The sequence below is a fragment of the Bidens hawaiensis genome, unplaced genomic scaffold (assembly GCF_021521415.1).
Source record: "Bidens hawaiensis isolate Kalapana, Puna unplaced genomic scaffold, B.hawaiensis_p1.1 tig00011693_1, whole genome shotgun sequence".
NCBI lineage: Eukaryota > Viridiplantae > Streptophyta > Magnoliopsida > Asterales > Asteraceae > Bidens > Bidens hawaiensis.
This window is the reverse complement of record NW_027491925.1, coordinates 223,626-238,184: the sequence shown is the minus strand read 5'-3', so window position 1 is coordinate 238,184 and position 14,559 is coordinate 223,626. Positions and strand designations below refer to the sequence as shown.

At 33.4% G+C, this 14,559-nt stretch overlaps 2 protein-coding genes across 2 annotated transcripts; both read right to left on the bottom strand.

Moving 5' to 3' along the window:
• Positions 1–4,097: 4,097 nt before the first annotated feature.
• On the bottom strand, positions 4,098–6,982 carry LOC143538793 (uncharacterized). The gene is made up of 9 exons (XM_077032266.1): positions 6,764–6,982; positions 6,540–6,601; positions 5,780–5,834; positions 5,591–5,689; positions 5,431–5,517; positions 5,207–5,323; positions 4,946–5,038; positions 4,378–4,408; positions 4,098–4,279 (listed from the first exon to the last, which is right to left on the bottom strand). Exons 1-9 carry the CDS (start codon positions 6,869–6,871, stop codon positions 4,125–4,127), a joined length of 807 nt encoding a protein of 268 aa, XP_076888381.1. The 5' UTR covers positions 6,872–6,982; the 3' UTR covers positions 4,098–4,124.
• A 1,814-nt stretch (positions 6,983–8,796) lies between these two features.
• LOC143538792 (histidinol-phosphate aminotransferase, chloroplastic-like) lies at positions 8,797–13,126 on the bottom strand. Its single transcript, XM_077032264.1, has 9 exons — positions 12,909–13,126; positions 11,837–11,920; positions 11,165–11,319; positions 10,909–11,006; positions 10,663–10,771; positions 10,427–10,584; positions 10,211–10,353; positions 10,001–10,141; positions 8,797–9,165 (listed from the first exon to the last, which is right to left on the bottom strand). Exons 1-9 carry the CDS (start codon positions 13,104–13,106, stop codon positions 9,034–9,036), a joined length of 1,218 nt encoding a protein of 405 aa, XP_076888379.1. The 5' UTR covers positions 13,107–13,126; the 3' UTR covers positions 8,797–9,033.
• Positions 13,127–14,559: the final 1,433 nt, after the last annotated feature.

Genomic DNA, 14,559 nt, shown 5'->3' with positions numbered 1-14,559 from the left:
AGTGGATTGTAGTTTGAATCTGCTTGCTGGCAGACTTTGTGTCTTGGATTGTATGGTGAATAACTTGATGATACGTTTGTGTTTTTGGTCGATTTTTGATTCTATGAACACGTATTTTGAATCTAGTTTTCATAAAGTCGGGAATCTTAATTTTTGGACTTTGTTTGAGTACTTTTTATTAATTTATAAAATCAGGATGCAAATCTGATTTAGAGGTAAAGTTTCTGAGTTGTGTTATAAATTGCATAACTTGATGTTGAAAATAGATATGGAGATAATTCCACTTCTGGAATGTTGTAAATTGAAATAGAAATCTATTCCAATTGGTCTTGCATCAATTGGACAAGTATGGAATTTTTGACAAATGTTTGTTTACTGTTGTGTTGAGATAGAGTTAAAAGTTAGATTGATGTAGTGTGTGAATAATCTGTATGTTTTGGTAAGTTATAAAATTATGGGAAAAATATATGTTATACCTAATACATGTGAGTATATGTGTGATTTATTTGGTAATTTAATTCCAAGTTTTGATTGATTAGAAAAATCGGTTTATGAATGATTGAAATGTGTTAAGGGTGATCAATATATTGATTAGTTAAAATGGTTATAAATTGTAGTATATTGACTATGCTAATTAGAATTTTGACTTTGTGAGTCAACTTGGAACTACTTGACTAAGTGGTTAGTCTTACTTGTGAAATGTTGAAAGTATTAGGAGTTGGAATTAGTCATAGAATTTCATGAAAAGTGGCTAAGTGCATATTACTTGATTGTTGTTAAAGTTGTGACTAGGAACATAATATAAACATTCTAAGTCTAACGAATTGGTCAAAAGTCATCAACGGGCCGTCGGTCAACATTTTGGTCAAACGGTAAACAAAACTCAATTTTTAGTCTTCGGTCATCGAGACTTGGACTTTTTAGTCAACGGTCAACAACTTGGACCTTTTGGTCAAAAGTCAAATGAAAAGTCAAACTTTAGTCAAAGTCAACAAAAGTCAAACTTTGGTCAAAGTCAACAAAAAAGTCAAACTTTGGTCAAACTTCAAATAAACAAGAGAATTGTTTGGATACTAAGGATTCTAGGAATCGCTTAGCAAATACTTATAGTGCTTGTGTGATTTAGGCACTAGACCAACATTGATTTAAGAAGTTGACTTTCAGTTTGAACCGCATTCGAGGTGAGTTTCACTATCCCACTTTTTACTTACTCCTTTTGGGGGGAAAGCATGCAACATACAAACTTTTTGGATAATTGTAGACTTTTTAATACCTCATGTGTACATTGTGAACTTATACTAAAGTCCCCCATGCACATTGGACCGTTAGCAATTGTATATTGGCTGGGTAATGAAAGGTAGTACTACTGGGTTTGACAAACCCCCTCGGGGCTCTCGGTTGAGGGAGTCGCCGGGCGTCTCATTTACTAGAAACACACTAGTCTTATATTAGACTTCGTGGGTGGCAAACAAAACTAACACGTCAGCCTCGGTCACAATGGAACACACACTAATGTAACGTGATTGCTAGCCTAATTAACTAGCGGTATTTCTAATGTATACATTATCCATGCTTTACTACTACACTTTTTACTTACTAAATGGTTGTTTGACAAACTTGTTTTTAAACTCAAACTGTGAACTCACTAACCGTCGTGTTGACCCGTTTTAGCATGTCTTTCTCAGGTCACTGATAGTGTAAGGATAGGAGTTGCATTCATGATCACCAATAGACATTGCATCTTAAGTTGGAATCTTTTATTTAATAATGTTATGGCTTGCGCATGTTTTGGGCTCCTTATACTATTTGGTTTTGTTTAGGGATGCTTCTCGTTATGTTACGCTTCCGCATATTAAAACCTTAAGACATTAAATCTGAATGGTTTCCCAAATATGGGGCAATAAAGTATTTTAAAATATTTAGACGTTGTTTGTTGTAACTAATGATTGAGATCCTGGTTTGTCACGCGCCTCGCGGTAAAACCCCGCATGTGGAAATTGAGGGTGTGACAGTATGCAATCCGTAAACCACCGTCAACAACAACAAACAACACACAAAAGAAAAACACAACTTCTAAACCATTAAAATACATGCATCTACAGCTAAGAAAAAAAGCAAATCAAATCACTTTACCTGAAACAAAGTTGTGACTGAGTCAGAATATTAGACGAATGAAGACAAAATATAAGCACAAAGTGACCACCCATCACAAAAATGTTCAATAATAGCTTCCAAGGGTTTGTATTTGTATGCAGCTAATATATATTACTTGAATACATTATATTACATATATGTACTACTATACGTTATATTACATATATGTAGCATATTACAAACTTGTTGATCAAATTCACCATACTGCAATTGAATAAGCAGATAGTGAATCAATATCAACATATGATCACCCCTATCAACAAATTAGATACCTTCATCGAGTAGCAACTGATTTTAACCTAGATTCGCGCAATTCTGCAATTACAATGTCAATTTTGCTTGTAGAACACCCAGGAGAAGCAACACCTAATCGATTTAGTAGTAAAACAATTGTATATCAATTAAAAATCATGAACGAGTAAAGAAGAAAACAATCAACTTACAAAAACATGCAATTGACATGTTAAACGATTGAAATAATCGTTGATTAGGGTTTAGAATAACCGAGTTGTCATGATTTCTGATTTGCAGGTGCTAATTTCTGCTTGAACTATGGTTTCTATTGGATTGTTGAACAGGGGAATGTGGTCAACCAGAGAAGACATGAATTGTTCTCCATTGGAGCAATTTACAAAAATAACTCTCTACTTAATAGTTCTGTAGTTCTCTCCCTTACAAGGAGTTCTCTCATGATCCTTCCCCAATATATATATCTTATATGATCATGTCGAAATTTAAATAATATTAACATATATTTTTATATGATCAGGTTATGCTTGCTCATCTATTTCACTAATAGTATTAGAATTCATTAATATTGGAATGGATAGACTATTAGAATGGGTTGATATAGGTCATTATCATCTCAAAACACATTTTGCTATAAAATATGTTGGAATGGATTGACTATTTTCATATGAAAATATTATGATTTTTATAATAGATGTGTTATAATCTGTCATTAATTTAACTGAGTTTTTATACCCTGCGTTGAGGCGTGCAGGTGTTTATACAACAAGTGATTTAGCAAATGTATATTCAGGTTGTAGATGATGCATAGTTTCTCCAATTTTCTAGCAGGTTATGTTTCTGCAAAAAATATGTATTTGCAGATTTTGTTTTTAAGCAGATTGTTTATATTTATATTTTGTTTGTGCAGATTTTAGTTACAGATTTACCTTCAAAAATTGTATGACTTATAGATTTCATTTATCTTGTGCATATGGCCCCTCAAATTTCATGGTTCACTATACAAACCGTGTATATCTAATTTGTTGAACATACATAATTTTTATATTTCATATTGGGTCATTTACTAAACATCTTTATCTTTATTTATTTCTCATTGTCATTTATACAACCCGTGTATCACACGGTTAACTAACCTAGTTATTAATAAATGTGTGGAGGAAATGAGTGGAGTGTAAGTAACTTGAAGGCCGTATTATTTGCCATTAAACTTTGGGTACATAAAGGGGATTAAACCTTCTTTAGTACATGATCGAGCTAAAGAAGGTTCATGCTCTTTTATGTAGTTCGTCTTGTTTTTGTACTTTATTTTCATTTTAGGTCTCTTGTGGCTTACAACTGGTTCCTTCTTTCTTTTATATATATATATATATATATATATATATATATATATATATATATATATATATATATGATATTGGCCTTTCAAAAGAAACATTAAAAAAACATATAGGGGATTAAACATTAAGCACAACTTTTATCACTTCATGAAAGAGCATGACCCTTCTTTAGTACATGAACTAAAAGGTCCACCCTCTGTCATGTGCTTAAAAACTTGAAAGTAAAAAAGGACGTGCATATATACCCGCATATGAATGATATAAGTTAATGTATAACACTTTCGTAGGCGCGGTACAACAGGCTAAGATCGGGAAATTTACTATACATCAAATGTATAAATATAATGAAAAATGTTTTGAATCATTGTTTAGAAACATTAATTAACCTTTTACTAGTAATGACTCATGGATATCTACCCGCGCCTCATCCACGACAGATGAGCTCTCTGAGCCACTTCCATCTATATCAATACCTTCAGTCAAAGCTTTTTCAAGAGCCGACTTTGCAACTTTGGTAACCACCGCCATTAGGATCACTGAAAACATTTATAAGTATGCATCATTACGCATGATACAAACAAAAATGTTATTGTTGTCTTAATATAAGAATGATTATGTATATGTAGCAACTTACCAGAAACCACAAAACTTAGAATAACAAGTGCCTGCGTACACCAAAAAGTAAAAAGTAGTGAGTGCCAAGATCCAACAGAACACTATATATTGTGAGGTGATGCAAAACAAATCTACGTCATTTCATTTTCCCAATCTTATAAAACTAAAAATAAAAGAAAAAGGGTATAAATGTAATCTCTCTCCTAAAATTTGGAAAAAAACAAATGAGCAAATTAGTTTGATTGTTCGTTTACGTGTACAAACATTTGTAGGTAAACAACATAAATTCAAAAAACATACAAGAACATATTAGTTTGATTGTTCATTAGACGTGAGTAAAGTACAAAATTAAAAATATACATGTGAACCATTGATTTGATTGTTTATGTATACAAAATCAAGATTTATATACAATGACAACACAGTACAAAAAATGTTATGTATTGGTATTTAGTAATCTCCATCTATAATATGTTACAAGATGTGTTCAAAAATTTATTCTTTAGAAGAAGAAACAATGAAGAATGTGTTTAAATAAGATTAACACACACACGCAAAAGAAAAAATAGTAATAATAAAAATCTTACCCAACGAGTTTTGGAAAATCTACTCCATCCATGTGTAACATCAGCTAAGTCCTTCAAAGTTGTCCCAACATATACAAGTGCCAACGTGATTGGCTGCACAGTCACATAAAAAGTTTTGAGTAAGATACATGTATGTGCAGATGTACAAATGCCTAGAACTACACACATCACATCAACTTAAAGCTATAAACACATAAAATAAGGGGAAAAAAGAGAAACTTAAGATCATTTTAAAAGATAAACGTAGAGAAGTGATAATACCATCATTCCCAACCATGAAGCCATCATATACTCCCAAACGGAAATCGGAGTAACAGACAAAAGGTAATTCAACATATTAAACGGAAGTAACGGAACAAGCCGAAGCAGCAGCACAATCTGCCAAAATAAGAAAACCCCTCAATATAATCGCGTATGTTATTAAAAAACATCTTAAACATATGATAAAATAAAAATGGGGGGTTCAAAGTGGATTTTAAACAAACCTTAAATCCAGATTTCTGAATGGCAATTGCAACTGCTCGAAACTTTGGATAATCACCCAACTTAGAAATGACATACGTTTTCCCAATCTACAAAAAACTTAGGAGAAACAAGATTAACAATATTCTACATAATAATATTAACAAAAACCATGAAACCTACTGTTCTCCCAAGAAGGAATGCTGCAGTTGCACCAATCACCGCACCAATAGAGTCGGCAAGAAAACCCATTGGCAAACCAAACAGATAGCCACCACCTAGCTGGAACAAACAAACACCAATAAATGCATACACACCTACATATATACATATACACATAACAAAAGCACTTGTGTAGTGTTGAGATCTTACAGTAAGTACTGATGCAGGAACTGCAAGAATTGTTAAAGGAATATATGCAACAGCCCTGCACACCGCAAACCAAAGCGGTTTATAATACCGATCGGGTTCAATTAATAAGACTGATGTAAAGACAAAAACCATAATCTGACCAAAAAATATCTTTTTTTAACCAACAAAATGGGTGAAATGAATCAAGATTCAAAAAATGCAAGATTCTTGTTCCACGTTCAAATAGTCTTGAACCAAGCAAAACAAGATGTTGACTTTTCAATAACCCGAGATTTTTGTTCCAAATTTAAGCACTTTTAAATTCTAGATAAACAAGATGTTGGCTTTTTCAAAAAGCAGTCTTGAACAAGATTTTTGTTCCATGTTCAAACAGTCTTGAATTTAAGAAATGCAAGTTTTTTAATCAAATTCAAACAGTCTTGAATTCAAGAAATGGAAGTTTTTTGTTCAAATTCAAACAGTCTCAAACTCAGGGAAAACAAGATGCTGACTTTTTTAAGAACCAGTCTTGAACAATATTTTTCTTCAAAATCCAAACAGTCTTGAACTCAAGATTCAAGAAATGCAAGATTTTTGTTCAAATTCAAACCGTCCCAAACTCAAGAAAACCAAAAAGTTAACTTTTGTTCAAAAGCCAGTCTTGAACAAAATCTATGTCCCAAATTCAAACAGTCTTAAACTCAACAAAACCAAGAAAGTCAACTTTATAACCAAACAATCTTTAAACCATGCACACATCACTAAAATTCACAACACTTACAATGCCAGAGGACCCCAAGGACCAAGATCATCTTCCACCCACAACAAGAAGTCCTTCAATGTCTAAACACACAAAACCAAAATCAAAACCCTAGCACAAATAAACTAACTCAATCACATCAAATCACATCAACCCAACCAAAAAGATTCAATCTTTATCACAAAACACACAAATCCCACATCCCAAATGCATAAACAAACAATAATTAATAACAAATTAAACACCTTTTCGACAGGAAGTGTAAAACAGGCGACTGCGATGGCGGCGATGAGTAGCAGAAGAAGAGCAATTCGAAGAGAAGAAACCCAATTCCAATTGAACCATGACGCCATTAATTCAATTGGTGTATATTATATTATTGACTTCTTGAATCTTGATTTTGTGTGTAATTGTTGTGTGTGTTTATGGTGTTATGTGTGAAACTGAAACATCCCAAAAAATGCGATTGTTAGCTCGGAAATCAGTTCTTTCTTTCTTTCTTTATATCTCAAATGTGAAGCGATATACAACATATTTGTTTTATTATTATTATTATTTAAATTTTAATGTTTTTGCTTGAAGGTTATCTTTTATTTTATGTTTTAAGGGAAAGAGGTTACTTATATGTGTTGAGAAATAAATGGACCTTGACTATATGTATGGATTGATCACCTAGTGTCACTCGTATATTTAATTTAGTTATTTGGCTAAGTTTTGATGATGATGATGATGATGATGATTGATTAATTTATGATTTTTGAAAGTGTGGTGTCCACATCTAAACTGTTAAATCAAATAAATATTTTATAGTGAAATCAAAATATTTCTTTTCGCACTATAAAGTTTTATTCACTTTGTATATTCGCTGCTTATTTTGATGACAATGAGAATATAAATTTATTATTTAAGTATTAAATGTAATTAGTAATTATTTATGTGACACCCGTAAAAATTTTACAAATATAAATTGTATAGTGAATAAAAAATAAGTAAAGGACAGTTTGTTATAGATAAAGTATTATAAAACTAACCAGGTATTTAAATTTGATATAATATTTAGATAAGTAAAATATAAAGCAAATTTTCAAATATTGATTGATTTTTGAAATAGATGATAGATTTAAATGAGTTAATTGAGTCTGAACTGTTTATTGTGTTCATGGGACCTACTGATTCGTTGTGACCATTTGAGCTTATGTATTCATAAACCTAATGAATTTCATTTTTCATGATACTATATATGTTTTATGTACAGGTATAAATAAAATAATAAAATGTAAAATATTAATAATAAGAATACATGAACATATATTGTAACTGTTTTACTATATTAAAGTTATGGACGATTGAGTAATTTTATAAATGATTCTAAATCTAATAGTGAAAACACATAATTTGATAATTAATCTTTTAAAAGAATTGCATTACTTTGATTATATTGATGTTATCACATGTTCTTGTTCCCCATGTTTCTCCAACGTTTTCACTAGTTGAACACTACACGTTTTGAATACTTGCAAAGGACTCTTTTGACATATAAGAGTTGTTGCTTGTTTGAACTTTGAAGTGTTAATGATCTTCATATACTTGCAATATCCAGGTTAAGAAAAAATAATAGCTCTTTGGCTCATCTGAATAGATGTGATCTTACGGGTTTGAAGTTGGTACCACTTGAACTCTTCCTTTCTCAATGTTCGTCTCATCATACACTTCATTAACAAGTTCATAACACGCATCAAGGTTGTATGCATAAAACATTATATGCTCGTTTTTGTTATTTTGGTTCCTCAACTTATATGCAATGAATCAAGTGAAGTTTTAAGTTAAAAAAATGTTAGCCGAAGAATCAAGGTCAAAGAACAAGATCGACAGATTGTCAATGATAAGGCGAAGCTCGCCAGACGCCAAACAACTCAAGACATGAGAAGCATAGAGGAAAAGAATCAGTACATATCCTTGAGCACACATTACATCAATTTAAGGATAAATGACACGTATCTAAATCGAGCTTAACGATCACTTAATAAACACATTATTTGTGGAACTTATAGACACACGTAGACTAAGAGAACGTCTCTATGGTGCTTTAGTTCATTTCATTCATAAGCATAAAGATGTTAACAAGACGCATTCGTGTGGATAATTAACTAATAGTTAAAATTACATTTTCATATATCATAAACCACTAAATATTCAATATTCTGCTTATGCCGCTTTCTTTTCCTAAATATTATATCCCTTTAAAACTCGAAATCATGTCATATGTTATCCACAACAATGATCACATGGAGGAAACATATTATGAGACCTTCAACATCCAAAAAGAAAAAACCGTTCCTTTCAATCTATCATATAATTTTACAAAGAATCTTGTTAAAAACTGAAGCTCACACCAGATGTTTTATGGAGCTTCATATCTCAACTTCAATTTTCACAGGATGCAAAAAGTGGTGACATTATTAAGGTTTTTAGAACACAAAAGCAAGAAACTAACCGTCCAATAAAACCTGCTACCTTAAGATAGACGGTTGATGCAATCCATTAAAGCATCGGTTTGTTCCGGTTTACCAACAGAGACACGAATATAACCTTTCAATTCTTTGTTGCTGTAGTGGCGTATCATCACTCCCATTTTTGCAAGGTCTTCCTGTAAATGTCCAAATGGTGTTTAAGTGATATCATTGAATATCGAAATATACTTGAAGCAGAAAATTAAATACACTTCCTCAGATTCCAATAAAATTATTATTTTGTAAGAAAATTGGTTATTTGTTTCTTAATGTGTTTAATATACGAGAAAAATATTCAAGCAAGTGACCAACAAATATTTTTTTTATGGGACATTTATACCATATAAGAAAATAGGTCGTTGATTATGCTTTTTCATACTTGAATGATAGAAAATTACTTTTTAATCTAGAGTACGATATAAATGTTTGCTTTTGTTTGTCCTGAATGTATAATCTAAATGACATAGAAAATGATTATTTCATAAATAATGTAGATCTAATAATTTACATTACTTAATAGATAATCATTTCATGTCCCATTTAATTTATACATTCAGGAGAAACAAAAAAAACATTTATGTCATACTCTAGATTAAATTGGTCATTTTCTATCATTTAGCACAAAAATGCATGGTCAACAACCTATTTTCTTATATGATATTAAATGTCCCAACAAAAAATATTAGTCACTTAAATATTTTCTTGTATATTAAAATTTAACATTTTAAAAAAATAACCAACCTATTGTTTTATAAAATAATATTTTTTATCAGATAATTGAGGATGCGTATTAACATTTACGGTCTACATATATATTTGATAACTTAAAACATTGCTCATACACATAATGCTATTATAGTTAATATCAATATATTGTCTTTCACAGAACCTGTTTTTATCATTGATATTAATACTTCATCTTCTAAAGTATTGATATTAATATATATCATGAACAATAATATAAAGTTGTACCTTTAGCTTCTTAGCATCTCTTCCATTCGTAACCTCACAAAGAATAAAATTAGAAAAGCTCGGATACGGATTTAGAAACGGCACTTGTTTCAAAAGCTTGAAGAGCCTCTCTCTTTCTTGTACCAGGGAAACTTTAACTTTCTGCAATTAAAAAAAATGCCATGATCGATACCATGATCACAATATGAACAATCTGTATAACTATTTTACCTCCAAATACACAGGGTTCTTCAATGCTGCACACGCAGAAACTTCAGCAGCAACCAACACGTTATACGGTTGTTTTGCTCTCCACAAATATTCAATAATACTCAAAGGAAACGCTCCATATCCTACTCGTAATCCAGCTAGGCCTGTTTTACGGTTATAACTTATCATCACACGTGTATTTATATAAATAAATTTTATAAAAAATATGAAATATACCTGCTCGTTTACTAAATGTCCTAAGAACAATAAGATTCTCATGTTTTTTCACCCATTGCATCTTAGATTCAAGTCCTGAAAATTCAATGTAGGCTTCATCCAGTACAACGAGTATCGGAAGATCAAGTATCTTCAATAAAACATCATCACTAATCACACTGTCATGAAATACGTTATAACACAAAATATTAAGATTTGCAAGGTTAAAACAATAACTAGCAACAACCATAGATTACCTGCCATCTGGGTTGTTAGGAGAAGTTAGAAAAATGATTTTTGGTTTTTCGTGTTCAACGACTTCAGTAATTCTTTGTACATCCAAGCTAAAGTCCATATTCCGAGGTACTGCTCAATCAACCACAATATCACTTAGTAGCAGTTAATTGTGTTAAATAAAATTAAAAAACTTTATAATCAAAATCATCTAATTGTGTTGAATATGCATTTATATACACCACTTTCAACACTTTGAAAAACCTTACCCTTAATAACACGTGCACAATTGACAGCAGCATCAAACGCATACATTGTAAAAGTTGGAGGACAATCAACAATACTGTCACCTGGATCTAGCACACACCTATGACATATAAAGGTCACAAGTCGCAACTTCAGATAAAACATGTTCAAAGAATTAGAATTTTTATATTATTGCATAAGAAATCATCAATTCAATCTCATAAAAAATCTGCAAGCCTGAAATAACTGAAAATGGGCATAAGGAAGTGTATGACTAACCTCATAATAAGATCAATTAGCTCATCAGCACCACATCCTACAAGAATATACTCAGATTCAAGACCAGAATCCTCAGCGAGTGCCCCACGCAGTGTAAGGCTTTCAGGGTCGGGATAAATATAAGGAAATTTCAATTGCCCCAATGCCTCAAAAACCTGCAAAATTTTGAATCGGTTGATTGTATAAATATGTGGAAATTTACAATATCGAATATGGTGCTGAGCCATTAGCAAACAGTTTAGGGGTGTGCATCGGTTGGTTTTGGACTAAAACCGAGCCAAAAACCGCAAAATTTGGTTTTTGAGCTTTACAACATCGTTTGATTTTTGAGTTTTTCAAAACCGTTCAGTTTCGGTTCAACTTCAGTTTTTTTTGGTTTTATCATTTTGGCAAAAAATTATTAATCTTGGGCTCTGGGCCTAAAACTTTAGGACTAAATTTTTGGCTGAAAACTGGTTATATCATTTAGGTTCGGTTTCAGTTTTCTCAGTTCATATTACGTCCAAAACAAAAACCAAACCGAAAGTTTGGTTTTACGAAAGTTTTTTCGTTTCATGCACACCCCTAACAAACATTTTCTAAAGAACAGATAAACGCATTGTATTTCTTTTACTAAAAGGAGTTTTATATAATGTCCGAGTTATACTTATCACACATATATACCAAATTTACCTCTGGAGGTGGGCCATATGGGTTCTCATTTGCATCCAATTTCACAATATCCTCAGGCTTCCTACCAAGTCGAGTTGACAGAACCTGTATAGAAACTTATACTCGAATTATGAAAAACCATATATTAAAATCTTTTTAAGACTTCAACCATTACCAATTACCAAAGAAACAAGAGAAATTATTTCTTACTTATTTCCAAGTTCAGATAAATATTCAAATAAACTCAACTTAATAGAAATACAAGTATCATACCATCATGTCAATCCATTTTCTCAAATAAGAGACAATAAAAAGGACCAATGTCACATGCAGCCTGAACTTGTTAAACAAAGACCTACGTTATACACTTTGTCTGCTTTTAGTAATTTTGGCAATATAAAATGTTATAAAGACGAAGATATATCTAGCAATGGCATTATTCAGGCAATTAAATAACAAAATGATTCATGGAACTTTTGTTAGTTTATCTGGCCAAAAATTTGCATCCTATCAGACTGAACGTAGTGGGCGTTGTGGGCTTGGAAAACGCCCCCAAAATGCCAGGGAACACAGCCCCCCTGGGCGTGGTGGTGTTTTTGGTTTGGGTGTTTTGTACAAGACGCCACCCCCTTTAATCCTCCAACCAATCAAGTTTTTCCCCACAAACTCCAACCAATCAAATATTTATGTTATTTATTTTTCATTTAATTTATAATAATTGAGTAATGACTGCAAGGGTTTTTTACCACTACACCACTTTTTGCAAAAAGTCTCATTGTTGACTGGGACGCCACGTGTCGCAAACTCCCAAGGGTGGGGCTTTACCACTACACATGGTTGGTGTTTTGAATGTTACCAAAATACCCTTCTTCCAATAATGACACAACAAGGGGAGTCTTGTTAATATAGACCAATGTGCTCAAAAATTTGTAAAAATGATAATAAACAAATACACAAATTAAACTTTAAAAAGTCGCACAAAAACCGGAACATTTAGAAATGAAAATTAGGGCATTTGAAAGAATAATAACAATAAGTATGCATGATTAAATCAAGTAACATACATGCACAACATAATCGATAAACGGAGTACCTCGAACGGCAATATAGGCTGATACGGAGACAGGTCTCTAAGATGAGGTCTAATAAACGAATCGCCGGTCAGCTTCAAGGGTGGTTTGACACCTCCAGGTGTACTAGAATTACTAGAATCCATACAATTAAGCCTACTCTGATATCTTAAATCTGCAGGTCTGATCTTAATTAACGATGAAGCGTGAATTGCATCCATTGGTTAGCTGCATTATAATTAAACTGATTCAATTACAGTACGGTGAAATATGTCGAAACATGAAATAAACCTGACCTGATCCATGACGATGTTTCCACGGATTTCGAGATGAACGAACCACGTCTTGATCTTCTTCTCCGGTTGCCTGAGATCTGCAATGGCCTTTCGGGGGTGTGGAGGTGACTGCTAAGAAATCTCAAGGATCTCTTGTTTACAGACACAAAAATATGGTGGTGGCTCTTATTGAGAATGACCAACCCCTAATAAGGAGGTGGAGACCTCCTTATATAGGGAGCCTCATGGCCACCATCATGGTACCCTAATGGGCCTAGCCCAGTTAGGGTTACCTCCACAAAACCCCCTTAGCCCAATAACAATGTATTAGTCCATATAATAAAATAAGCCAAACATAATAAATTTAAGGTCGTAAAACCGGGTTTAGTACCATACCCCTACAAGCCCCCCCAAGTCCAGCGTTGCTCCTGGGCGCGCAAGCGTTTAGGTGGAGCGTTGGACTTTATGAGGTGTGTTAGGGCGTGAGGCGGTTTTTTCCCTTTTCTTCGGCCTTATCTTTATTGTCTTTGAGTTTTGTGAGGTTTTCTTCATGATGGTGACGTGTTGTGGTTTTTATGATAATGATGGTGCACTAGCATGAATAAGATATAGCACGCCGAATAATAAAAGCCTGCGCGCGAGGCGACTTACGAGCTATGAGAATAATAAAGCTTGCGCGCGAGGCGACTTAGGAGCTATGAGAATAATAAAAGCTTGCGCGCGAGGCGACTTACGAGCTATAAGAATAATAAAGCTTGCGCGCGTGAGGCGACTTACGAGCTGTAAAAATGATGAAGCCTGCGCGCGAGGCGACTTATGGATCTATGAGAATAATGAAGCCTGCGCACGTGGCGTCTTACGAGCTATAAGAATAATAAAAGCTTGCACGCAGGGCGTCTTACGAGCTATAAGAATAATAAAAGCTTGCGCGCGAGGCGTCTTACGAGCTATATGAATAATAAAGCTTGCGCGCGTGAGGCGACTTACGAGCTGTAAAAATAATGAAGACTGCGTGCGAGGCGACTTACGGATCTATGAGAATAATGAAGCCTGCGCGCGTGGCGTCTTACGAGCTATAAGAATAATAAAAGCTTGCGCGCGAGGCGTCTTACGAGCTATAAGAATAATAAAAGCTTGCGTGCGAGGCGTCTTACGAGCTATATGAATAATAAAGCTTGCGCGCGTGAGGCGACTTACGAGCTGTAAAAATAATGAAGCCTGCGCGCGAGGCGACTTACGGATCTATGAGAATAATGAAGCCTGCGCGCGTGGCGTCTTACGAGCTATATGAATAATAAAGCTTGCGCGCGTGAGGCGACTTACGAGCTGTAACAATATTGAAGCCTGCGCGCGAGGCGACTTACGGATCTATGAGAATAATGAAGCCTGCGCGCGTGGC